This window comes from Patiria miniata, unplaced genomic scaffold, assembly GCF_015706575.1.
Source record: "Patiria miniata isolate m_02_andy unplaced genomic scaffold, ASM1570657v1 HiC_scaffold_18, whole genome shotgun sequence".
Classification (NCBI taxonomy): domain Eukaryota; kingdom Metazoa; phylum Echinodermata; class Asteroidea; order Valvatida; family Asterinidae; genus Patiria; species Patiria miniata.
Genome location: NW_024037056.1, coordinates 14,295,157 through 14,320,466, shown reverse-complemented (window position 1 = coordinate 14,320,466; position 25,310 = coordinate 14,295,157). Strand labels below are relative to the sequence as shown.

The following is a 25,310-nucleotide window of genomic DNA, read 5'->3' as shown; positions in this document are numbered from 1 at the left end:
CAACCATCACATTGTCATATGTATCGCGTTTGTGCATGCAGTTCCTACAGAATTAACCTTTGAGTTATATTCACCGAGTATCGCGCATTTCGGCATTGACCCATAAACCATCGACCGAGGGCAATGAATGAATAGTTCAAAGGGTATGTACATGTACATGTAGGCCTACATGTAGGCTATCCTGCACACATCATACCATCGCCGCCCTTCTATATGAGGTGACATTGCAGAAATCGCGGTAAGTTTCAGCACGTATCCTTTATTGAATGAAAGGCCAATGTGAAAAGTGGAGTACAGGCCGTTATATGCGGATGGGATATTAGTTTTATGCAGAGCTGGAACAGCGATTATTTATCAAGTTAAACTGTATTTACGCGTACGACCTTCAGGATAAAGCATGCTAAAATGCGTTTTTTAAATACAATTATTTGACTATATTATTACAAATACTTCGGCATTTTCATTTGCCTTAATTAAAGCTGCTTCATTTATAAAATATATAATGATCTTATTTTTCACCGCCTGCTGTGCGCTAAATCCTATTCAAAGAAAAATGACCTGGGTACACTTTATTATACGGTGCATAAAACAGCTTGCATATCGGTCAATACGAGGTCCATGCATGTAGGTATTTCTGACCACAATAAAATGCATGGTCTGTGGACTTGGCTGACCTTACCGATGGACAATGATTTCCGTCAGCAATTGACTGCGTCAGCCAGGTCGCAGTAGCCTAGAACGACCGTCAATATTCCACTTACGAAAAATCAGTAAAAAAGCCCTATAGGTTGCCATGTACTGTCCATTAATTAATATATCTTGGAGTCATATCGCGATGTGCCTGTTTTAAAACGGGCAGTTGAACATGAATTTTGAATATTTCTCATGTGTTTAGGCAAAAAAAGAGTTCTGTTTCCAGTTACGTGGCATTCGAAAATAGTGTATGTAGGTAGGTTTTTGCCATTTTGTTGTGTACGATCATAATGTACCATCATAATGAGGCGTCTGCGTGTAGTCAAGAGTAAAAGGTAGAAATTGAAGGTTGTCGGTGTTTTTCCCCTCATTTTTCCCATTAAAAAAAATATTTTGGTAGGGGCTGTCAGAATAGGGTATGGAAATTGGAAGCAGACAACCAGAGCAATTTGTTTTGCCTTATTAATAGAGACGTTTGAAAATTAGGCCAGGCTGAAAATTCATTGAAAATTTGCTGGTAAACACAGTTTGTGACATAAATTGAAATTAGAGGATTCGGAACTGTGATTAATTGCCTTTAATGTCTTTCGCTTTGCCGGTAAACTCGGTAAAGTGGATACATCACTTGGACGTGACTGTGCTGGATATCAAATGACATTTGACCTGATATTATCGCGTAGTCGTTGGGTAAATAGATACACCAGACAGCTGTTGATTTAATTTCTATGGGTATTTTTTTTTTTGCCGCTCGATGTACATTATAGAAACCTGTGTGGTAAAGTGCACTTTAGACGGAAAAAAAATGTCGTTCTGACCCAGAAAAGTGTCATATTATTTGACGTGGAAAATGGCCTGGTATTTCTTTTGCTGTGGAAAAGAGTCATTTTTGTCAAAGAAAAGTGCCATTTGACCCGGAAAAGTGTCATTGTCGACCCGGAAAGGTGACCAATTTCACAAAAAAAGTGTAATTGTGACCTGGAAAAGTGTCATATTGGCCCGGAAAGTGTCATTTTGACCCAGAAAAGACTCGTGTCATTTTGGCCAGGAAAAGTGTCAGTTTTGACCCGAAAAATGTCATTTAAAAACTCGGGGCGAATTTACCCCGGATTCGGGTCAATCATATCTAACCCCAGGCGTACGTTTTAGTGTGGCATAATTAAGGCATGGCAAAACACCAAGCAGAACTCTAGTCAACTAACCTGTGTGTTTCCTGTTTTGCAGATCTACACAGACTTTCAGTATACCGGTAATAACGATCCTCAACTGAATCATGGGATGGAAAATAGCGGCCACCGTACTCCTGCTAGGCCTTGGCATCGCCTACATGAGTGGCCTCTTCAGTTCACCACCCAAACCACCAGAGGTCGGTGATGGCTGGTGGGGACGAGGTGACAAACCTGAGAAGGAGGAAGACAAGTCGGTCAAGAAATTCAACATCCATTTTCCGGACAAAGATCTAGCGGATTTGAAAGGTGAGAAATCAATTTGCTGTTTGAAAGGACCGCCATATTTGAATTCAAAGCGAGGCAGACAGGTAAAACAGATATCATTTGTGTCATATATATGACTTGAGATCTTTGGTTATACGTATTCCAAGTTTCGTGTTTTATTCTTGTAATTTTTCTTCTGCAATCTTCTCTTTTATTCCTCATCTCTGCAGAGCGTCTCAGGAAAACCCGATGGTTCGAGAGTGTGGAAGACACCAAGTTCAACTATGGCATGAAGCCCGAGCACATGAAGCCCATTGTCGATTACTGGCTGAACAAATACGAGTATGTTTTGAAATTATTACCCAACTAGAGTTGCTTGATGCAAGCCCCCCCCCCCCCCCGCCCAATCCTGGCGACGCCCATGTCTTTCAGGGTTGCTGTCAGTTTCAAGAAAGCAACAAAAGAAGACCATTTCGAAAGATGCGTCAGGTGACACATTTCTGGAAATGTCCATTTAGTTGTTGGTTTGTGGGTCGCCGAATCCGTGAATGGGTGCGCGCAAGCTTTGACAAGACGCACACGCGCGCGCGGCAGCTATAATTCGTCGGTTCAGTGCGTGACATCGCGTGGCTGCAATCGGCTGAATGAGAACGTGTCCCGGATGCTGATTTGTTTCTCTTTGTGGTTAAAATAATACAGTTGGCGCAAGAAGGAAAAGGAACTTAACCAGTACCAGAGTTTCAAAACGAAGATCGAGGGAATCGACATTCACTTTGTGCGAGTCGTGCCTCGATTGAAGCCTGGACAGAAAGCCAAACCCATCATGATGGTTCACGGTTGGCCGAGCTCGTTCTACGATTTCTACAAGGTAAAATGAAGACCTTCATGATTCAAAATGAGTCGACAATGATGGTTTAACAATTCATGCAAATGTACTTTGTACAAACTTAGTGTTTATTCTATACGGTTGTTGGTTCTCTCGTGACCTTATTTTAATCACCCTAAACCATTCAGAATTATATTACTAAGAGTGATAGTGCTACTACACTAGTGTTTATACCTCAGTAGACGAGAATATTGGAGAGTTTAAAAAAACAGTTTTACGTATTACAAACAATTTTGATTCTGCAGTTTCTTTATTAGACATTTTGTAGAAAGCTTAAATTGTTACTTTTTTGCTCTTCAGATGATCCCTATGTTGACCGACCCCACTCATCACGGTGGGAACGAGGATGATATATTCGAGGTTATCCTTCCTTCTCTGCCCGGCTATGGTTTCTCCGAGGCTGCTCACAAGCCAGGTATGGCCATTTCCCAAACGTTGGTTTCCTCATCGGCTTCGACTTCCATTCCAGAGCTAAAGCCTTCGCTTTGAAGTCCCTTGCTCAAAATGTTTTTTGTTCATCAAAAAGTGTTAAGTATATAAAGAACAAAAATGCAGGAGCTTATAATTATATGGGTCTCATCTCTTGATTTTGTGTGAACTTTAAACGCATCTCAAATGCCCTGGATTTCGAGACGTAGCCGAATTGGAGACAAACCCATGGTATTAGAAAGGCACGGATTTCGAGACGTAGCCGAAATTGAAGACAAAACCATGATTTAAGAAAGGCACTTCTCTCAACTTTCAAGGAAAGCATAATTGTCTGCTATGTACACAGAAAACACAAAGTGAGTAATTAGACTCACTGTCGTACAAAATGAGTCATCTTGTCCGTATAGTGACACACTTTGGCTCAAAGTGACTCACTACACGGACAAAATGACTCAATCATAACGATATTGAGTCAAATTACTCATTTTGTGTTTTCTGATGTGTACACTCATTTTTGAAAATGAGGGCGCTCTTTATTTTGGATATACAGGTCTTATGTTAGACAAAAATATTTTGTTATTGTAGGCCTGGATTCCAGGGACGCTGGCCGAATATTACACAAGTTAATGACCCGCCTGGGGTTCGACAGCTACTACGTGCAGGGAGGTGATTTTGGAGCTATTGTGGTGGACCAGATGTCGGGAATAGTCCCAAGGTGGGTACACTATTCTTTACAGCACCAAAGCATTCGCTGAGCCAAGACTCGAATCAGGACGACGTTTGAAAGATAAATTCATGAAATGGGTATAGTATCCAAAATTTTGAATAACGCATATGATCCAAAGCAGGGTGAGAGCAGGTTGTGATGGGAGCGTACTGCTCGACCCCTGGGAACGAGGTGGAGTCAGTGCTGATTCAAGTAATACTGTTGAAAGTCATTACATGTACTGGTTTATACCAACGTTACCTTCTTCGTATAAGTGAACCTTAAAAGCCTTCATGATGTCCTCATTATCTATGCAGAAATGATAAAGTAGAAATGTTATGATATTTAAATTGATATTGTTGAATACCGCATACGGGCGATTCACAATAGTGCGCCTCCAAGAGTTTGCAACGCGTTGGCCAATCACAATGCACGAAATCAGTCGACCTTTTCCAAACGCGCATTGGGTCGACCGATTTTGCGCATTGTAATTGGTCAACGCGTTGCAAATTCTTGGAGGCGCACTATTGTGAAACGACCGTATTACAATCATATGGATTCTGGTAATGGGAAAGAGCGAACGAATACTGTCTTAGCTACGATCTCGAATTCTGGATAAGATTTAAAATGGCGTCTTGGTTGTACCTTTACCAGCCACGTCCGCGGCGTCCATATGAACATGATAGCCATCCCGCCGCTAGTCAGTCAGATGATTCTTGCCATTCTGTTCCCGTCTCTGGTGCTGGAGGACAAGGCGTACGGCAGGATGCTACCGACCTGGGAAGCGATCAAGGATTATCTTAGGGAGACGGGTTACCTGCACATACAGTCGACCAAGCCTGACACAATTGGTAAGAATTCAGGTGATTCACAATGCAGTGCGCCACCAAGAGTTTGCCATGGAGAATTCATTTTTCCCAGTGCATTGTGGGAGGAGATGGTCGACAAATTTGCAGCGCGGGACATTTAAAATTGTAAGTTTTTCCGGCCAGAAAGTTCGTAAGCGTATGATTCGAGTACTGATCTGTTTGCCCTTTTCTTTTCGTTTTATCAATATGGAGTTTTTTTGTAAGGCGGCAGAAGGCTTTGCCCCAATCTATAACAAAATTAGCTCAAGTTTTCTACTGACACTCGTTCAAATGGGCCATGTTTTGTCGACCGTGACCTTGAAAAACGAACTCTCTGTGGCAAACTCTTGGTGGCGCACTGCATTGTGAATCGCCCGAATTCCAAACTGATGATAGCCCAATTGCATCCAAAATGCTCAACATTAGAAGCCCCAAGTCTGAGTTAGAGGTTTATTGCCATATCTCTTCAATTCCCCAATTTAAAGGCTCCTAGAACTCTCTAATTTAGAATATTTTGAGGGTATAACATTTATTCATAGCTCGAGGGATGGGTTTTGGCCTATTTACCGGTGTGCACCCTGAATATGATCCTGACCTTCAACCTTTTGACCCCCAGGTCACGCACTGACCGACTCCCCAGTCGGCCTCGCCGCTTACATCCTGGAGAAGTACTACAGCTCTTCCCATTACGACCGGCTTGACGTGGACGACAGAGAGCTGAGCGCTCATTGGTCCACCTCATGGGACTACCTGCTGACTAACGTCATGATCTATTGGGTATCTGGCAGCATGACGTCATCCATGCGCTTTTACAAGGAAACCATGCCCAAAGCCCTAGAACTAGCAAAGTAAGTGCGTGTTGTTTTGTTTTCGGTAGGGGGGGGGGGGGTCGGAATGAAATTTAAAAAGTGAAATCTGAATATTAAACTGCAGTGATAGCAGCAAAAAACGTGAAAGTTCAATTTCAACAAATCAATTGTTTACGGGTAGTTCAACAAAACGATAAAAATGACAGCAACTTAAACGATAAACAATGTAACAATGCCATGGAGATATCAGCACAGAAACATGCCAAAAAACGCAGTGCATCGTACACTGAAGGTCGCTGGTTCTCGGCGGATTTTTGACAAGGGCATACATTCGCTGAGCAGCGTTTTCTGAAGAAAAAAAATCTCCAAGAAACTGGACGCTGTTCCTTCGCCGGGATCATTCTTACAATTTTGCGGTTTTTTTTAAAAAACGATTATCTGGTGGATAGAATAATGGTGCAATTTGGTGTGAAAACTTTTGTTTAGACTGCAAAAACGGCTTTTAACAATTAAGCACTTTTTCTATACACTTCCTTAGTATCACTGAATGTTAACGAATGTGTTTAAGTACATAACAAGTTTAAAGTATTGACGAATATAATATTTAGGCATTCACATTGATGGGTAGGAATTGGAAACGTATTAATGTTTAGCTTCTAAACATGTTTAGCTTACAAGGTGTTAGCGAAATTGTTTTTAATTACCAAGTTCACTGGCGGATCAAGGTTCATTTAAATACAGGAATACAAAGGGATAGATGGGGCACAGCCCGACTTATTCCATTATATTGCTGTATTTTAATGAAGCCGGATGGGCCACTGAAGTTTGGACAGGGTATCTAAAAAATTAAACCAATCTTCTCGCAATATCAGCTTCATAACTGTGTCCACCTTATATCTCAATGGGCAAATGTGCACTCTTTTATCATTACCTTTCAGCTTCTTAAACACCGTACCGGCAGGATTGGCAGACCTGCCCCGAGAGTACTTACGCTGCCAGAAGAACTGGGCGTCCACTCACTTCACGGACATCGTCTCCTACACGACGTACTCCGCGGGCGGCCACTTCGTGGCTCTCGAGGTGCCCGAACTACTGGCCAAGGACCTCCGACAATTCACGCAGAAGGTGGAGCAGCGTCTGGTGAAGAAAAAGGAATAAACTGAGCTGAAAATTAGTCAGATATCACGATCAGGGCTAAATGCATATTCCGTTCTCAAAACAGCGAATGTGTATACAAACCAAATTGCATGTCTCCAGCCAGTTCTGCGATCAACAAGTACTTTGGAATGCCAACTCTTTCTTTATAGCCAGTGCTGGAAACCGTGTTTCAGTTTCTTCCATCTTGACGCCGTCTCAGATGCCGTCCTTAAAAACTAACGGGAGGTTCTCATTCATTGCAGTGGCTAGTAGACTTAAATAATTGGTACTTGTATTTTCAAAGGTCCATCATTTTATTGTCATCTAGTCTCATTTTATTTGCCATCAAAGAACAGAAGGAAGTTGTCATTGTTCCAGTTGTCATTAATTTTATTCGCTGCTAGCTATCCATATTTTAAAAGGTCCATCATTGCTTTTGTCATTTTTATTTGTCATGGTGTGTACATTCATCATCGTATTTATAGCATGAAGACTAGCTTTAGAGAAGTTTTCAATTTTAAATCAAAGATAAGTTCATATACAGTTTGTAATAATATTGTTTAAAACTTAATTGTTTAAAACCGTTGGACTTGTAATTACTGATAGTGTATTGTTTATATAGTGAGCTGTCCAACAATAATGTAATTGCCCTTTTTAAGGATAATTAACGTATTTTGAATTTAATTGAATTGATTATAAAGGCTTAGCGCATGCGCAGTTGAAAACTGCGTCACATGCGCATATAGCCCAATAGTTGTGCAACGGGGGTGCGTACAGGTAGCTTTGGTTCGGTCAAGATCAGCCAAAACACTAGAGGGCGCTACAACAAACTTAGGCTGCATTTCAAATAATGTTGATTCTGAAATATGATTCCATCGGCGGAATTTTCAGACAGATGTTATGCACTCTGAATATTTCCTAATCGGTGTTTTATTGTTTTGATCAACTTTAAGAGAACATTCCAAGTGACTCTTAAAACTGACAATTTTTGAAGAAAAAAAAAACATAAAGGTGTGTAAATATATAAATCAAATAATTTATAGAAATATGCAACAATAATCATGTTTAGCTTTAAAACGTGGGAAGAGTGTTCCGCATTTGTTTGCCTTTTATTAGTTAGAGTTCCGCTTACATCTTTAGAATACATAATGTATGTGGAACACACATCAACTGTTTTGTTTTAGATTTAAGACCAACAAATATTAATAACTTTTTTTCAAGTACTTTTTTATATACATGCATGAAATGAGGCAACTAAAAATGCAAAGCATAATCAGAAAAATAGCAAATCATAAATCAGAAAATGTTTAATCTTTCCCGATGGTCCTACAGCGTACTAGAACCACTAACCACGTCTATATATGTTGTAAATTATTCATTTTTAACAAATCTTCATGGTGTCCAAAATGCAATGCACGTTTCCAGCAAGAAACATTTTGTTTGAAGTAGAGAATTGCGACTGAATAATAAATGTTTGCTCATTTTTCGCCGTCTTTATTTTGTTGACAAGTCATGCTTTACCCTTGGGTCATTCTAAGCTAAGACAGCCAACCAATATGACAAGAAAACAACCTTCCAATTTTACCTTGCCTCGGAGCCAATTCATCTCCGTCGAACTTTAATTAAACTCCTCAAAATAGCCTCTCTGGCAAACTGCCATTCATCACGCGATCCCACTTCTCACATGCGCAAAATGGCAGTGCGTGATTGGGACTCTATTTTGACAAGGTATTAAAGTAAAGCTGATGTGCACTTACATTTTGTAATATCCCGGACGAAATTGCCTGAAAAGGAAATGATATGCGCTTCACATCTGTCGTCCATGTTAATATTGCAGTCTGTGATTAATGAAGTGGTTGTATTCGAGTGACTCCTAGTATGAAAACATTCATTATTCACAAAATCATTAACTTCGTATACACGTATTGTAAGACAGACATACAGGGTGAGTAAAAAAAATGAAACCTAAATGCCAGGACCATTGTTTTGGTGAAGTTCTGCATGTAGACTTTCAAAATCTAGGATATGACAGCCCAAATTCATAAGCTTTCGTTTAGTACACGAATCATTCAAATCACACATGAACTTTTCAAGTTGCGGAATTTTAAACACAACCACCGTTTTAAAGTTCTGTCCACGATCATAATAGAGGGATGTGCGTCAATTGTTTTCGTTTTGTTGAAAGAACGCACAGCGAGGAAATAGACAGACTCCAATGAGTATACTTGCCATAAAAGTTCATTGACGCAAATTGCCTACCGTGGAGACACATAGAGTCGATTTTTCCGCACAGCACTGGTAGAGGGCGCTGTCATGCGCTATATATTCCAAGGCCTTCCTTATAAGTCCGCGTACTACAATTTATAGATCGGGGCGGAGTGACGTCAACCGATGAAAACATATATTCATTTTTCGAACAATTTCCATTGGTTGCTATGTGTTACCATTCAGCACTCCAGACTACAGAACCATTAAGTTTCAAGAACGTAAGTCTGGGAGCTAGACAAGTAAATTTAAACAATTCCCGGATGTCCACGCCCACCTATAAGTTAAAATGACACTGGGTAATTGACGCAGTACTACGACCACGATTCGGTGCATTATAGTTAATTGCTTTTAGTAAGGGAAAGTCAAAACATTTAAATAATGTGAATGTTCATCACGAGCAAAAGCAAAAAATAGCCGGATTCATTACTCGTTTAATTTAAAACCCAGGGTTTTAAAGGGAAAATACCAGTCATTCTAGAACATGGTTTGCACAACACATCACCTGAGCGCAATAATTGTCACTCAATTAGTGTAAGCAGAAGTGTGTCAATTTGATTTCTAATTCACGGACAGAGTTAAGTTAATTGGATGGCGTACGTTGCCTGTTATGAGACAAGGAACTCAAGGCTTGGTTCACTGTGAGGATTTCATTGATCATGGTCAATATTCGGGCAAGAATTTGTCCTTGATATGTCTTGTGCCGATGGCGACTTGTACAAAGGTGGTGTTATACATATATATACCGATCACGTGACACTTATCAAAAGTTTCATGCTGTGGTCACGTGACGCATGCTTTTACAGTAAATGCAAATGTTTTAATCTTGAAAGTTTAAAGCTTTATTCATCTGGGATTAGAAGAATATTAATTCCAGCGGCTAGTAGAACGAACTTATTCTTGGGAAATATAAAACAATTTGGTACTAATGAGTTTACATCGAATTAAATAGTTTGAAATAATTTGCGAATGTTGCACGAAGCCGTATCAGCGTCACGATTGTTACCATTGGCCACTGAGAAAGAGTCTACCATCAAAATGTCACGATCTCTTAAACGTTTCCCGAATAAAACCCCTCGATGCCAGTACATAAATACCACTATTGCAAGATAGCTCATGGCTGATAACTCCCAGCCTCTTCCGCTTGTAAAAACGACATCATCGTTCCTTCACGCCTGAATGCCTAATTACCAGAAGCGAGACGATGCAAACACACACGATACCGGGGGACGAGACCTCATCCACCCCCGCCGTTGCCTTGGTCACGCGTTACCGATGATGATGGCGACCGCGAGTGCTATCGTAGGTAGATAGCACGAAACAATAGAAACACACACCAAGGTGGTAGCTACAGCGATATGTGTACGGGCGTGCGGCGACGCCACTACGGCCTATATCGACGCACTGCACGCGTTCCGTCGATGCCATTTTCGCTGGCGTAATAGCACTGTGAGGCTGGATGGGATAATATTGCAACATGAAGGCATAGATGTGGCGTGCTGATAACCCAATTTCTATACACCCGCATCGTCATTTCAGGGAGAATATAACCGTGATGGAGTCTTATATATTCTCCCTCCTTCTGGAGTAATATTACTAGATGGTCGACCGATAACCTTACCATTCTGTGTTATATGGAGATAGTGTGTAGCGGTGGAATTGCAATCTACTAAACGAGCGCGTGTATTCTCGAGGAGGTAAGTCATTCATTATTGCTTTCATGATGACGCCGGTAAACAAAGAGCATTTTATTGCATGTTTCACGATGGTAACAATACGAATGGTTTATGGGATCACTCGACAATGTTTGGAATATCTAAAGCGACATTAAGGGTACTGTAGACAACAATGGAAATACGGACTGAGCCTTACCCGTGTGTCATTTCTGGCAACAAAGTCGATATGAATAATTAAACAAGTACAGTTTAAGAATTGGATATCAGTTTATAGTCTAAATTTACGGGCTTTAGCATTAGAATTATATAATCTACATCATTGGGATAACAAGAAAAATAGAACCGGCGTTCTACCTTTTTCTTTAGATTCCACTTTTAGGAATGAAACATGTCAGGGAAAACGTTAATTTACCGTATACAAATTCAAAATATTGTATTTCTCAAAAAATCTGCCCTCATTTTTAAATTTTTGTACCGACCAATACTTGTTCCTTTGAATGAGGGAGCTTGATGATGGCCTTTCCTTTCAACGTTTGCCTACATGCATAATACAGTATCTTAATGACCACTTACCCATTAAATAAATTGCTAGTGGTGCCAAGAGAAATTGCATGTACTTTTCTCGATTACAGACCCACAATAAAGGTACCATTAACTTATGCAAACATCTGCTTTTCTCTTTTTTATACATTGTGTTGATCGCATTTTACTGACAATCATATCTTATCAACAGAAATCCATAAATAGACTTTCCAAAACAAATACATATTTGCGTTTAATTTTCCTGGTATATTATAAAACAAAACACAAACGTTTGCATGGGTGAATCATCCACATCGCTTTTCAAAATAATCACTGACAGAGTTAAATTAAGAATGGAGGTATAAAGCGATCGCATTTATGCTAACACCTGGTTGTTTATTAAGAAAGGCAGGATGCAATTATCTGCACACTGCATCAGTCCTTGCAATCAATTCATCATCTCATGAACGGGCGTTTAAACGAAGGTAAGTATACGCCAGTACACATACATTTTCACAACGCGTGAAACTACGAGTTCATGCGGCAAGCAGCGAGTGCTGCGAGCCAGGGTTCGACCGTGCCAACGCGACATGCCGAGGGCAAAGGTGCACCTCTTTGCTCGCTAAACGGAATCGAATTGCCCGTTGCGCGGCGGGACATCATTAAAGATTGAAACTTAAACCTCCTTAAACGGCTGTTTGGACGAGCATTAAAGAGAGATTATGGGAGATTTGAGATAATCGGGAATCCAGACCTCAGGTGCATAGGCTTCTGGTCGGGAAAGGTAAAGCGGTAAATGAATTTGTTTTTGTATAAAGCTGCCCCCAAACTTTCTTCGTCCATTAATATTTTGAGTGCTGGAGTAGCTAGCGTGTTATATTTATTTAAACAGTTTGTATTCAATGTACCAGGAACATTTATCAAGACATGATATTTCCCCCTACATCCGTGCTAACTTCCAAGTGTTCCATTTTCGTCTTCATGATAATTAAGCATCCATGGAAATCTAGAAGAGCTGCCAAGATCAAATTATAGGTTTTGCCCTTCACCGACGTTTAAACTCTGTATACTCAGTGTGTTACCTCCCGAGTGAAAGTTGGAAAAAATCACTCGGGTAGGACTCGAACCCACGACCTCCTGCTTTCTAGTGCAGATGTCTTCCCACTCGACCATCTTAAAAAAATTCCATCCTTTAATAGGAGAGCGGCAGTTGTTTTCTGTTTTCCTTTTGAATATTTCAAATGCATCATCAATACGTGACTTGAGTGCTTAAACTAGGTATTTTTTTGTAAAATTCTACGACAAAAACTGCATAAAAGCTGTCTGTTGTCAGATTCCCGTCGCGTGCACGGCCATTCAACCATTTCTAATGTTTCAATGTTGTGAGCTGAGTGCTTTAAGGCACGCAGGTGCACTCGGTCCTTCCTGAGTATATGTTCTCAAAATGTACTTAAGATAACTGTTCATTTTATTTTTATTCATTTTTTTTTGAGACAGCAGAAAATCGATGTTATTAACGTGTCCAAAATGGAATATCTGAGCGGTCAATGTTTTGTTTGTCAATTGTATTTTATTCATTAATTCAACAATGTTCGTGACTTTGCAAACAGAAAGCTTAAACAATAAGTCTGCAAATCACACAATAAAATTGGCCGCTGACTAGTTATGCTTGAAATTATTAATTTCAAAACTATAAATATTTGAGAATTGTGCATCAATTGTTAAGAATGCAAGCATCCCGAGATGAAAATCAATTCCTGTGTTATGCATGGTATGGAATTTATTACTCCATAAAAATACGAAAATGAATAATTTGTTGTAATGTCCTGTGTGTGAGAAGCATGCAGCTGCTTACAAAACTTCTATTTATAGATTTTATAAAACGGTGATATGCATTTTAATGATGTAACACATACGGTGCCTGGGTTTGGCCTTAACAAAAGTCGGGCTTGCATTTCAAACAAATTATATTTCTCTCGATTTATTTCTCTTCGGTTATTGCTCATCTAAATTAAACACAAAGTTATCGACGCACTCACATAACTTCCGCAACACGACTCAACGAAGCGCGGTGATTCATTAATTTTCCTTAATCTCTGCACAAACAAACGGGCTTTCGCCTTTTGGCATTCACACATGCAAACTTAGATATTGCATTTTAAATTATATTTCTCTTGCTTTTTTTCTCATCTGAAAACTGCTCCATTCCATGCAGTCAGAGGATGCCATGACACCACTCGCCGAAAACACAGAGCCTCAGTACATTTCACTTCTGCACCAAACGAGCTTTAGCAGGTTCGCCTTGGGTTAGAAAGTGCAAGGTCGTAAAACGCAACTCGCTTGACAGCTACGGATGAAAAAAAAAACCCACGACTATACATGAAAAATATCCTTCGTGAACTCCGCTGCTCAAAATTGCGATAAGAAACTGACTGTCATTATGCCTTGACGCTTATATTCGATTGTATCACGCGGGTCGCGTGAGGATTTTTGTTGTTGATAACTAAGACTTGTCTCGCAGCTGCATTTTTGTTATCTAGACAGATCCAGCGGCAGCCATTTTCTGCGCGAGTCGCGCTCAGGTAGTACGCACGCACTCCTGGCTCCTTCGACCAATAGGAATACCAAAATGCGCGCGCGCCTCGTAGTTAAGAACGCGTGCAACATGCGCGTGAGCGTGACATATACTGGTCACCGTATCCAGCAGCCATGTTTGATTTGCTTTTGTTATAGAACCTAATGCGCCTATCGAACCGGTTTTTTTTTTAAAGTAAGACATGCATACTGTTTGATAGCATGTATACATTTCAGAAAAATTTGTTTTCAGATTAGTTTAATAACGTGCTCTTGTAAGATATACTTAATTGGTTTATCAAATTGTATTGCTTTTTAAGAAAACGAATACTCCAGGTCACTTTCTTTTTGATTCCCTGTAAATCTGCCTGCGAGGAAAACCTATCCACTGGACCCGAGCGCGCGTTTTGTCCGAACTACTTCGTACTTACCTACCCGCATTTTAAATTATTAATTGCAATAACGAGTCCATGGTGGAAAACATACGGCGGAGGGCTTCAACGAAACGAATCTCAAGGGTAAACTGTCGGCAAACGCGGCGGTTAATGAGGGATCGGCAGAGGTGAATTATCGGCGTCTTGTTGTTCACCGAGGTTATTTACTGTGCACGCCGCAAATTGCGGGCTCCGTAGGGAACACGGTTAGTGACACGCATTCATTTGGTGTGCCGTTCATCAACGCGTATCGCACACTGAAGCTCATCAGCGTACTGGATGTTGTGTAGAGTAATAATGTTCCTTGAAACCAGCCACATGGTCGATCCTTTCATACATTCAAAGGATTTTCTACAAATTAAAACCGTGGCAATTTTGTCAATAGGGGCCTACTTATTCGGTGTTGATTACACTGACCAATCAATCACTTAGTATTTACCAATAACGGTAAGGAGTCATCTAAATGTCAGGATAATTTGCGGACATGTTTATCCGAAATAGGCCCGCTGCATCGGGTATTAGTGGCAGGATTCTAAACAACTTCCATTACATTTTCCCACAATGAAGTTTTAAGGTTGTGCACTTTGCTGATTGCTTCACTGCGGAAAGATTCTTGGGAAAGTTGTTCAAAATCATGCAACTAATACATGAAACTTGGGATGAACGTACACTGCCACAAGTTATAGCGGATATTTAATGAGGCGATCCACGGTGTACCAAATTGATGTCTAAAACGTATTTACTGACTCTTCTTTTTGCTTGATCAATTCTCACAGGTACGACGCCTTGAGGTGCTAGGTCAACTCTCAGTCACCTTAGAAATGTAATTAACTGCAGACCTTGACCCCTGATCCTTCACCTCTAGAGGGCGCTATGAGGGGTAAGAAGTCCCACCTGGGCGGCGGGGAGACCCCTATCATCTCAGGGGACCTGGAGTCCTACCCGGAGCTGGAGATGAGCACCACGGACGCAGACATCGCCAAGATGAAGCGCAGAGAGAGGAGAAAAAGCCGCCTGTCGGTGGGAGACTCCTGCTACCAGTTTCTGCCGGCATGGCTCCGGTATCAATTCAAATCCGCGTCCATGGAGGCGACCTACCAGACTTATTTCACCAGACAGAGGCGTGACGCCTTACCGGTCCTTGCCGGTTTTGCTTTGCTCTTCGACTTCGTGGTCCTGGCCCTGTACATCTTTAAGAGCCTGAGCACTGCCATAGCCATTATGGCGATCACCACAGTCACTAACCTGATCGTGTTTGCATTATGCCAGTACAAACTAGTCACTGACTGGACACTTCTGCATGTTATGCCTTACGCTGTTTGGTGTCTCCTGACGGGGCAGACTGCCGTGGACTTGGTGTTTTACTACTTCCCGATGTCTCCCAGCGATGGGGTCGGATGGCAGGTGTTCTTCATTTTTGCTTCTTTCGTCATGCTGCCGATCCGGCTCCGGTACATCCTGGTGCTTAGTCTGTTCAATGTTATCGTTCACAGTGTTATGGTGGGAGTCATGTCAACGGTGCACGTCTCCAATCTTGGCGCCCAGGTAAGACATTTCACCATCCTTGGAATAACAATTTCTGTCAGGTAAAGCAGTGGATTTCCGATTGGATGGTTAAGGGTTTGAATCCACCTCAACGCATGACTAACATTAATAAAGTTAACATCAGCAGGTAAATTAATTCACTTAGTAACTATGACACTTCAAATGTCTGTTGGTAGATCACTGAATTTCTGATCCGATGGTTGAGGGTTCGAATCTACCTATACAGTTGTGATGGGTAGAATCTAACTTCCAAAAACACCCGATGGTCCAAGCTTCGAATCCACGACCTTCCTCAGTTAACAACCACAAACGTTTCCTAAGTCACTTAAATTGTGCACTAACTGTTCTCCACCGAGCTATTTGGAGGTCTAAAAAAGTTATTTGTCATAAACGCAGGGGACTACCGACAGTAAAAAGTAAAAGCACGAAAAGGTTCAACTACTCCCGTACGACACCAAAAGAGCCCCTCTCCAGCTAACCGGACGGGCTTTTTTTTTAACAAGTTATGAGGCAAAAAACCTGAAAAAATTCCATTCTAGCCAAAGATCACTACCGCACTTTGTACTCAGGAAAAAAATTCTCATGAAAAATAAGGATTTGTCCTCCTAATCGAATTTTGCGCCTCGTAGACTGCCAAAAAAAAAATAAGCCCCGAAGCATGACCAGATTGACTGGTCTATGAGACTGGTCTATGGGGCGGATACTGTGAAAATTGCTTTTCATCTCTAGAGAAATAGGTAATATCACAAATGAAGGTTAAAGCGGCGACTGTAGCATAGTGTTTGTTTTGTAGGAGGGTGAAAATTGGATTAGAAAGTCGTCCGAATATGAGCTCGCACTCACGGCTGCTGGGCAATATTCCAATAGGTATACAGGGTGAGTCCGAATGACCGGAGGAAGTTTACATTTTTCCTTGGGTAGGTAGGTAATTTGACAGCAATTTATAGACCTCATGAATATTCATGATCTATTTTTGTTTGATGTTCAAATAACCGCCTCTTATAAGTGCTCACGCAATTAACCCCAGCCCCCATTCTCAGATACTATAGTACAGGGTGAATAAAAAAAACCATGAAACCCAAATGTGGGACCATTGTTTTAGTGAATTTCTGCATGTAGCACTTTCAAAAAATCTAGTATATACAAACCCAATTCACAAGCTTTCTTTTAGTACAAGAATCAATCAAATCACTCATGTACTTACGGAATTTTAAACACAACCACCGTTTTAAAGTTCTGTCCACGGATCACAAAAAAAGGTCAGTGTTATTTCAGCAAAACGAAAACAAATCACATAGGGATGTGCGTGAATTGTTTTCGTTTTGATGAAAGAACTTACACCTTTTTTTGTGGACCGTGGACAGAACTTTAAAACGATGGTTGTGTTTAAAACTCCGTAAATTGAAAAGTGCATGAGTGATTTGAATGATTCTTGTACTAAAAGAAAGCTTATGAATGTGGCTTTTATATCCTAGATTTTGAAAGTGCTACATGCAGAACTTCACTAAAACAATGGTCCCGACATTTGGGTTTCGTTGTTTTTTTACTCACCCTGTACAAGTACATCTGCCACAACATTAACCCTAACTCCCTAGGGGGTGTGCAAAATCGTATTGAAATTGGAGGATTCAGGACTGTTTGGGCTATACTTAAAGATACAAGAAACAAATAATTAATCTGAACCCAGTTAAGACACACAAAGCGCCAAGTCACACCAAAACTCCAATCAAGATCTAGAAGCGTGCCAAACTTCGCCCATTCTTCTACTCCACTCATAACAATCAATTCTCCTTGATTATTATTATTTTTAGATAGGAAAATAGGAGAAAATAATAACCCAACACACGTCACCGTTGCCTGGCAGTTCATTCAATATATTTTCTTCGTTGCGAGTTATTTTGTTCCCTCTTCTCATGCTTGATTCTGGCGGACAACTATCTGATTTTATTCTCCCAAGTTGTAATTGCATTCCACGCTGCATGTTGTTGCAGCTAGGTTTCAAAAGAATTGCGGGAGTTAATTTCAATTTCTCTCGTTCCACTGCGGAGGCCACGTGTAATGTGATTTGAATGTTATCCTACTCGAACAACCTCCACGACAGAGTAGAGGTTTCTATTTGCAAACCCTAATATCGAAAGCAATATCGCTCTACAAGGAGAACATACTGGCGTTTAGTGATGTGGCGGGAACATATACATTTCCTCCATCCATATCAGGAAAAATCACTGACGCTGTTTTGAGTGGTCGTCCTTAAAGTCTCAAACACAGCTCTTGACACTCACAACCAAATGGATTCTGAGGTCCTTCAAGCCGTCATTCTTTTCTGCAGATCACCAAGTTGCATTTTTCGTTTACTTAAAATGTTCTTTACTTGTACATGAAGGGCCTCGGTATACTCTTTTCTCACATTCTCTTGTGTTGATATGAAATTGTATTATGTTATTCTTAATAACCGTCCATCTTTCAAGAAGGGGGGGGGGGCTTGAGATCAATCGAAATATGTTTCATCATCCCGTAGTAATGAAGGTATCGACCTTCACAAGACTACCTAGGGCTATGATTTTTCATCTCAGTAATGACGTCCGTTCGTCAGACGAGTACGAAACAAATGCTAGCAAGCAAGGTCTCTTAAAAAAATTGAGGCCTAGGGGTTCGGGTACGTTATAAATAGACTGAGACACCTTCACCAAGAACAAGAATAATTACTGTGTCGTGAATTCTTAAGTATCAAACATTATAAAAAATATTAAAATGACGTTTGTAAAGTGTCAAAATGACGCATTAAAAGGTATCAAAATGAGGTATCATCATGAGGTATCAAAATGAGGTTTCAAAATATAAGGTATCCAAGTTAGGTTTCAAAATGAGGTTTGAAAATAAGGTTTCCAAAAGAATCAAAGTAAGGTATAAAATGTATTAAAATGAGGTGTAAAATGTGTCAAGAAGAGGTTTCAAATGGTATTAAATAAGCCGGAATGATACCAAATGAGGAATAAAAATGAGGAATAAAAATAAAGTATAAAGGTATTAAAATAAGGTATATAGAAACGTTCTAAAATGATGTTTCAAAAGGTATCACAATGAGGTCTAACGGCATCCAGTTAAACCATAGCACCACTGCTTGAATCTCATCCACACGGAACTTCACGGCAGACCTATTTTTATTTCCAGCCTTTTTCCCTTTGAGATTGCACAGCACTCTTACACCTCATCAAATTCCACCCGTCGGGAACAGCAAGATGTGTGCGTGCATATTACCGTGCCTCTTGGCTTCGATATAAGTGTCCGGTTTTTTTTGCTTGGCCACGCATACGCACCATGCTTGCATCATTGCATGCATAGTGCAACCTTGTTATCACCGTTCAGGCGCTACCAGTAAATTTACATTCGTTATCACCTTTTCGACAAACAGCCAGGTAATTCGCGTGATGGTGTAACATTAAAGCTCTCTCTACCTTACTGCAGAAACCTCATTGAACCTCACTGTAACATTCACTGTACTTTTCTGGGAAACAACTCATAATAAAAACCTCAACGTCCACTCTACCTCACTGTAAAACCACACCTAACCTCATCGTAAAAATAGTTCGCTATAAATTCTCTGTACCTCTCTTGGACACCATACTTTATGTCATTGACAAAAACTCTTATAGAAAGCTTAAGTTGTCCACTGTACCTCACTGTATAACCACAACTAACCTCATCATATAAGGCACTTAGCTGTAAATCCTCATGGTACCTCACGTGACCTTACCTTGATGTAAAAGCCTCTATGTACATCACCGTACTTTAGGCCTAATGTAAAAACCCGCCGTGGCTCAATGCATCCCGCTTATAAACCTCACCACGACTAACCGAACCTCACTGTACATCACCAAAACACCTCAGTATAAACCTCACCGTGACACAGATTTTTTTTTCTTCATGAAACCGATTTTTACCCGTGCGAGCCTGTAAGTTCAATAATCACCTTTCTCAATTATTACCAGAAGGCCACAAAAAGCTATATGATATTTATGGTGATCAATACGTACTATCAGGAGAAAAAACGAGTTATTTCCTTCTTTATTGTTAACCAAAAGCTGTCAATAATGGTTGAGATATCGTTAAATAACAAAAACCACAAAAGCACACTAACTTTGTAATTTATTTCGAAAAAAAAAATGCTGGTCCAAGCCCATAGTCCTCTTTAAATCTCACTGACTCACTGTCACTTGTGATCCGGGCAGTGTTATCGTATAGGTTAACTCTGTAACGTCAATGAATGGGCTATATAAAACTAGCCATTGTGAATCAGTGGAATAGAATTTTGGGAGCTCTGCTTTACTTGGCTTTCCTTTGTCTTGTCTGTCATTTCACTGTCAATTTATTCTCATTATCCATTGCGATACTGATATCTTACGACTCGCATGCGTGCCTGCATTTAAATTGGTATGATTATTTCAATAACCCTGCTTCGGTCTGCCGTCTTAAAACGGCACACGGAAATTGGTATCATATGCAGTGATACCAAGGGTCTATAAAATGGATAAAGCATGTACAATATCACGCCATAGTACTCTACAAACATCCACACCCGCCCTCGAAATGTTAATTTCCAATTTGTATTCATAGTTTTTTTGGTATGAAGTGGATTAGGAGACGGACTTTCATCATGGCAAACAGGCGGGACGAATATTGGAATATGCAGGTGGTTGCAAGAAATATGCAATGGTTGACATGTATAAATATCATGTATAAGCTCCGTTTCTCACAGCCCACTTAATCGAGACGTATCTACTCCGAAAAGCAGGCCATAAAGAGACTAGAAATAACTCATCATGAATTCTATCAAATAGAACATAAGGTATTTGAGAAAACAATAAGATTTGTTAAAAACCATCATTAACATCTTGAAATATGTTGTCGAGTTTCGCATTTCCAAGGTAACATCTGTCTTTTTAAACAGTGATAAGGTTGGAACCATTGCTGCAGGTAATAAATAAAAAATAATAAATATTGCATTTATTATGCGCATATACCATAAAATGTTCAAATGCGCATTACAAAATTTGAACAGTAGCTAAAATATTAAAAGTACGAATTCGAATTAAACATTAGTCTTAAATGTAAAAAACACTAGATATTTTAGAAAACACTGTCAAAACAATGAAACTTAAAATTACAAAAACAAGACCTACATTTAAAATAGATAATAGTAAAATCTTACACGAATGCCTACTTTTATATGTGTATGCCATTTGTAGTTTCGTCAAAGCAGCATGCAAGAGAAAGGACATTTTCTTTATAGCATCCGGCCAGGGAAAAAATGTAAACGATTAATAATTTTTTAAAGATCAATATTTTAAAAGTGCAGACATCCTTTGAGGCAAAACATTCCATTTGCCTGGATGCCAACAAGTAATGTGCCATGACAGTTTCATCACAATCCGGTTCGGGATTAATATAAATCGTGACTCTGGGGAGTTTCAATTTCATGCAAATCGACTCTGAGGTCGCGTCCGTAACGGACTTTCAAAGCTACGGCTCGCATCATTGTCAGACTGATTTTACGGAGTTTTAATGGACAAAGATATAGACAATAATATGTCTAATCAAGAAATTCGCACGCGACCATAGCCTGAAAGGCACATGATGGTTCAATCATATTCGCTATCTTCCTCTGCGTATGTTAATCTCACACAGCCAGATGAAAGTATCGAATGTGGTTTTACCCAAACACAAATCTACCGTCGTTTTTATACACACCCACAAGACTGCAAGAAATGGTGCAAGCAGCCCAAAGCAACATTTTAACCGATTCTAGTATCGACCCCAGTATTGATCAGTATCGATCCCAATCCCAACGACGGCATTTTCAATTCTCCCAAAACGTATATGACTAGTTATCTATTCAATACCATGGAGATTTGGAGATCCATTCTTCTTGGCATCCTTACCTCACAAAATGGCGGCTGATGACGTGTACGAACCTCAAATTTATTTATTGGTGTGGAAGAGACCGCGAGCGTCTCCGTTCTTATGCCATGCAATTCCGTAGATTGCACGGCCACCGAGCTCAATTAATTACAGAAAAGTGCCGTGCCAATACAGCGGTTGCCCTGCCAACCATTGATCAACAGGTTGTCCCGAACTCGCTGTTGCCATGACGACCGAAGTCTTGGCGCGCGCGCTGTTGTGGTCGTAGGGTGTTGACGAGCGGCGTACCCGGTAATGTGACTCGAAAACACGAACTCGATTACTGGCCCGGCACCGTCATACATTAACATTCACATTAACATCCGTAAATTATTTGAGGATATGTTCTTATTGACAAGGAAAGAGACACATAATATTATATTAGCCACACCCACAGCTTTAACATGAATATGTGGTAAAATACAACTATTTTATCTGAAACAATTAGTGCCGGTATGCAGACGCCGATCAATTCCATATTTGAGCCGCGCAGCGTTGGCCTCAATAGAATTCTAAAAGATTTACCATTTTACAAGTGATGTCTATCAGGTTTGTTTAGAAACTCATCCGTTATTAGTTTCTACCAAATTCGGTCTCAAAAGGTTAACAAAAGAAGAAGAGCATTTTGACTTTTAGGGGAATATCAAAGGTGTTTGGTAAAGGCCGATTCGGCATACAGGTTGTTGTATCTGATGACAAGTTTACCGTATGATCGGCTAGCTTCTGATACCTTTAAGATTTCACATTTTTTGAAAACTCATTTGCACAAATCCCACCAATCAATAATCTGTTCTTTCCAAAGTGTTTTCCTCCCCGGTAGTTCTGTCTCGCAATGCCCCCTCGCATTTGATAAATTCCCGGAGCTTGCGTCGAAATCACCCACCTACTCCGCCTAATAAATCTAGCCTCCCTGCCCCATGAGACGACCCATTTATCACGCTATCATCTTCGAGGTACTCGGAGCCTTATGATTTATCCATTGCCAAATCTGTCATGTCAAAAGGGACGGAGAATATTATTAAAAGCAGTCAAGGGAATTGATTGAATCGTGCAAGATCCAGAATTTCCCCGATTGGGCGTGTCCACGAACATAGTCTACTTATAAAGATATCATAGGTACGGGTTCGGTTTTTATTTCATTTAATGATTTATTTATTTCAAAACTACAAAACGTATCAAATATACGGAAAGATTAAACATGAAGCGCTGTATGTGTGCACTATGGATAAAGAATAAACCAACAGATTGACTAAACCCTCCTTAATAAGTAGTGTCGCATCATAAAGGCGAACTGTTGCCAAAAAAGGTTTTAAGAAAAAGAAAACAAAAGAAATAAGATTTAGAAGGGAAAAATTTGAGTTTTTTTTTTACAATGACACATTTTGTAGAGCAAACGAGTTCCTTTTTGATGACATCAGATTCATCATGTAGCTGTGCGTTGTTGCAGTAGAAAATAAAACCAAAAACCAAGGAAAAACTTCAGTTTGCCAGAAATACTTGCGATAAAGTAGATTCCTCAAGGACACAAACCAGTGATCTGCTTGCAAACATCCATTTACCACCTCCCTGAAAGGTCCCCATCCGAGGTATGTCAGTAGTTATGCGTCAGAGAATACAATAATGGACTTTTCTGTTTGTAGAGAAAATATCTCAGGTCTGGACTATTAACGCCGACTGCCCCTTTAAGATCGTAATCTAATTGGCGGCTCTCAGAGAAGATAGGTCGAGCAATTTAAAGTGGCAGGACCGGTGGTATTTCTTGTTGATTCTACCTTGGACGAGTCTAATGCACAAAACAAGGGACGAGTACTCCCGTTTCCTGTCAGTTTTCATCAGCAGGATCGGCCATTGTGCACTTACGCAAGCAGTGTATGTGCGGTTGGACGATTTTTCGATGGGCGTGATTTGATTTTTCTGTCATAGGTTTGAATGAGAACGATTCTTAATTGCGCGTGTTTCGATGTCCGGACTGGACAAAAAGAAATCAAAATCCACCGTCCAATGAAACAATATATTGTCCTGACGTCACATAATGTAATCACTTCTCTTCGGCAATAAAAACCCAGATTAATGAGAATGGCTTCCCGACTCTTCAAGTCTCCAACAATGGGCAGATTCAATCGAATACGATGCCATTGTGGCACAGCCCCATTTAAAACATTGCGTGATGTAAAGGCAAGGCAGTCCCCTTCTTAAAAAAAAATAATTTCATTTGGAGAAATTGACAATTGATATTGACGCTGTGTGGCATTGTGTTGCATGGAGCCACTCTCGCAAACTGACGCCATATAACATCGATGGCAGTGGTTATATCTTACATCTGGTAATAAGTAATAAATGATGGCACATGAATTTCTGTTAAAGGAACCACGACATGAATTTTACTTGGGAACATATTTTGTGCAACTTTCTACACCTCTTGAATGTATGACAACTATTTGACGACCCTTTTTGGTCAATTTGATTTTTTTTTTTAAGCATTTTAAATTGTTTATTATTTGCTGACAACTGAGAGCGCTGTTGCTTATAAATTAGTGATTTTCTTTTCAAATTGTGAACCCAAAACTTTGCTCATTGAAAACACTTGTGAGAAAGGTTTGCTCATTGCTTACTGTCCTATACTGAAACAACGAATCACCCGGCAAGAAAATGTACGACAGCAAAATATCCCAAATGCTGGCAACTATTGGTGCCGAAATTGCAGTGACATTGAAGGTTCTGTATAAACTGACATCACACTTTTGCTAAAGAATATGGAAATTCGCATTTCAAGGAACCAAACTACCCTTGAAAATGGCACAATGAAAATTGAAAATAAGGTTAAATGGGACACAAAGGTGCATTTTCAAGGATTGTATTTAAAAAAAAATACATCAGTACATTTGGGCCCTTTCAACAATGACTGTACTAACCAATAAAGTCAGGGAACCAAACATGAGGCTGGCTGAGGGACGTTGGATCATAGACATGGTACGTGTTGGTGACTAGGAACCAGACACGAAAAAAAAAATGAAAACAAGACTAAACAAACCTCGTAAAGAAACCAAGTCACAAGACTTTGTGTAAGTCAGTCAATGAGATAGGTACAAAGAAGACGCAAGAACCAACTAACCAATCAATCAATCAAACACACAAACCAAATACGTTGTGACAGGTGTATTATCTGAAGAGCAAAAATATGAAATAGCATTCGGTTTGGAGGTTGTTTTTCTCGGCTATAGTCACAGTACAGTAATTGCGAGTGACAGAAGAACAGGTCTTGTTTATTCTACCTCGGTCTGCAAATGCCAGTCAGACATCCCTATCGGTCCATACAGTAATTACTTAATGTACCTCAGCCGGAAGCACATTAAGGCCGGAAATGCATCTCCGGAGCTTAAGGATACGGACGTTTTAGA

At 40.1% G+C, this 25,310-nt stretch overlaps 2 protein-coding genes across 2 annotated transcripts in view; both read left to right on the top strand.

Annotated features, from left to right (window-relative positions):
- Positions 1-153: 153 nt before the first annotated feature.
- Positions 154-8,431, top strand: LOC119724767 (epoxide hydrolase 1-like). The gene is made up of 9 exons (XM_038195974.1): positions 154-238; positions 1,915-2,165; positions 2,354-2,465; positions 2,823-2,991; positions 3,310-3,424; positions 4,024-4,153; positions 4,799-4,995; positions 5,609-5,840; positions 6,740-8,431. The coding sequence occupies exons 2-9, from the start codon at positions 1,964-1,966 to the stop codon at positions 6,957-6,959; spliced, it is 1,377 nt and encodes a 458-aa protein (XP_038051902.1). The 5' UTR covers positions 154-238; positions 1,915-1,963; the 3' UTR covers positions 6,960-8,431.
- Positions 8,432-10,426: 1,995 nt separating this feature from the next.
- LOC119724764 (adenylate cyclase type 3-like) overlaps positions 10,427-25,310 on the top strand; it is a 40,612-nt gene continuing 25,728 nt past the window's right edge. The window contains exons 1-2 of the mRNA XM_038195970.1: positions 10,427-10,900; positions 15,186-15,954. Of these exons, the coding sequence (XP_038051898.1) occupies positions 15,283-15,954 (672 nt within the window). The 5' untranslated portion in view covers positions 10,427-10,900; positions 15,186-15,282. The remainder of the gene's footprint in view (positions 10,901-15,185; positions 15,955-25,310) is intronic.

What these genes read in the sequence shown, in the direction of transcription:
- LOC119724767 (XM_038195974.1), top strand. Translation starts at nt 1,964, where the DNA reads ATGGGATGGAAAATAGCGGCCACCGTACTCCTGCTAGGCCTTGGCATC. An exon ending in AGATCTAGCGGATTTGAAAG is followed by an intron (nt 2,166 to 2,353) that starts GTGAGAAATCAA and finishes TCATCTCTGCAG; the next exon opens with AGCGTCTCAGGAAAACCCGA. An exon ending in ATGTCGGGAATAGTCCCAAG is followed by an intron (nt 4,154 to 4,798) that starts GTGGGTACACTA and finishes TACCTTTACCAG; the next exon opens with CCACGTCCGCGGCGTCCATA.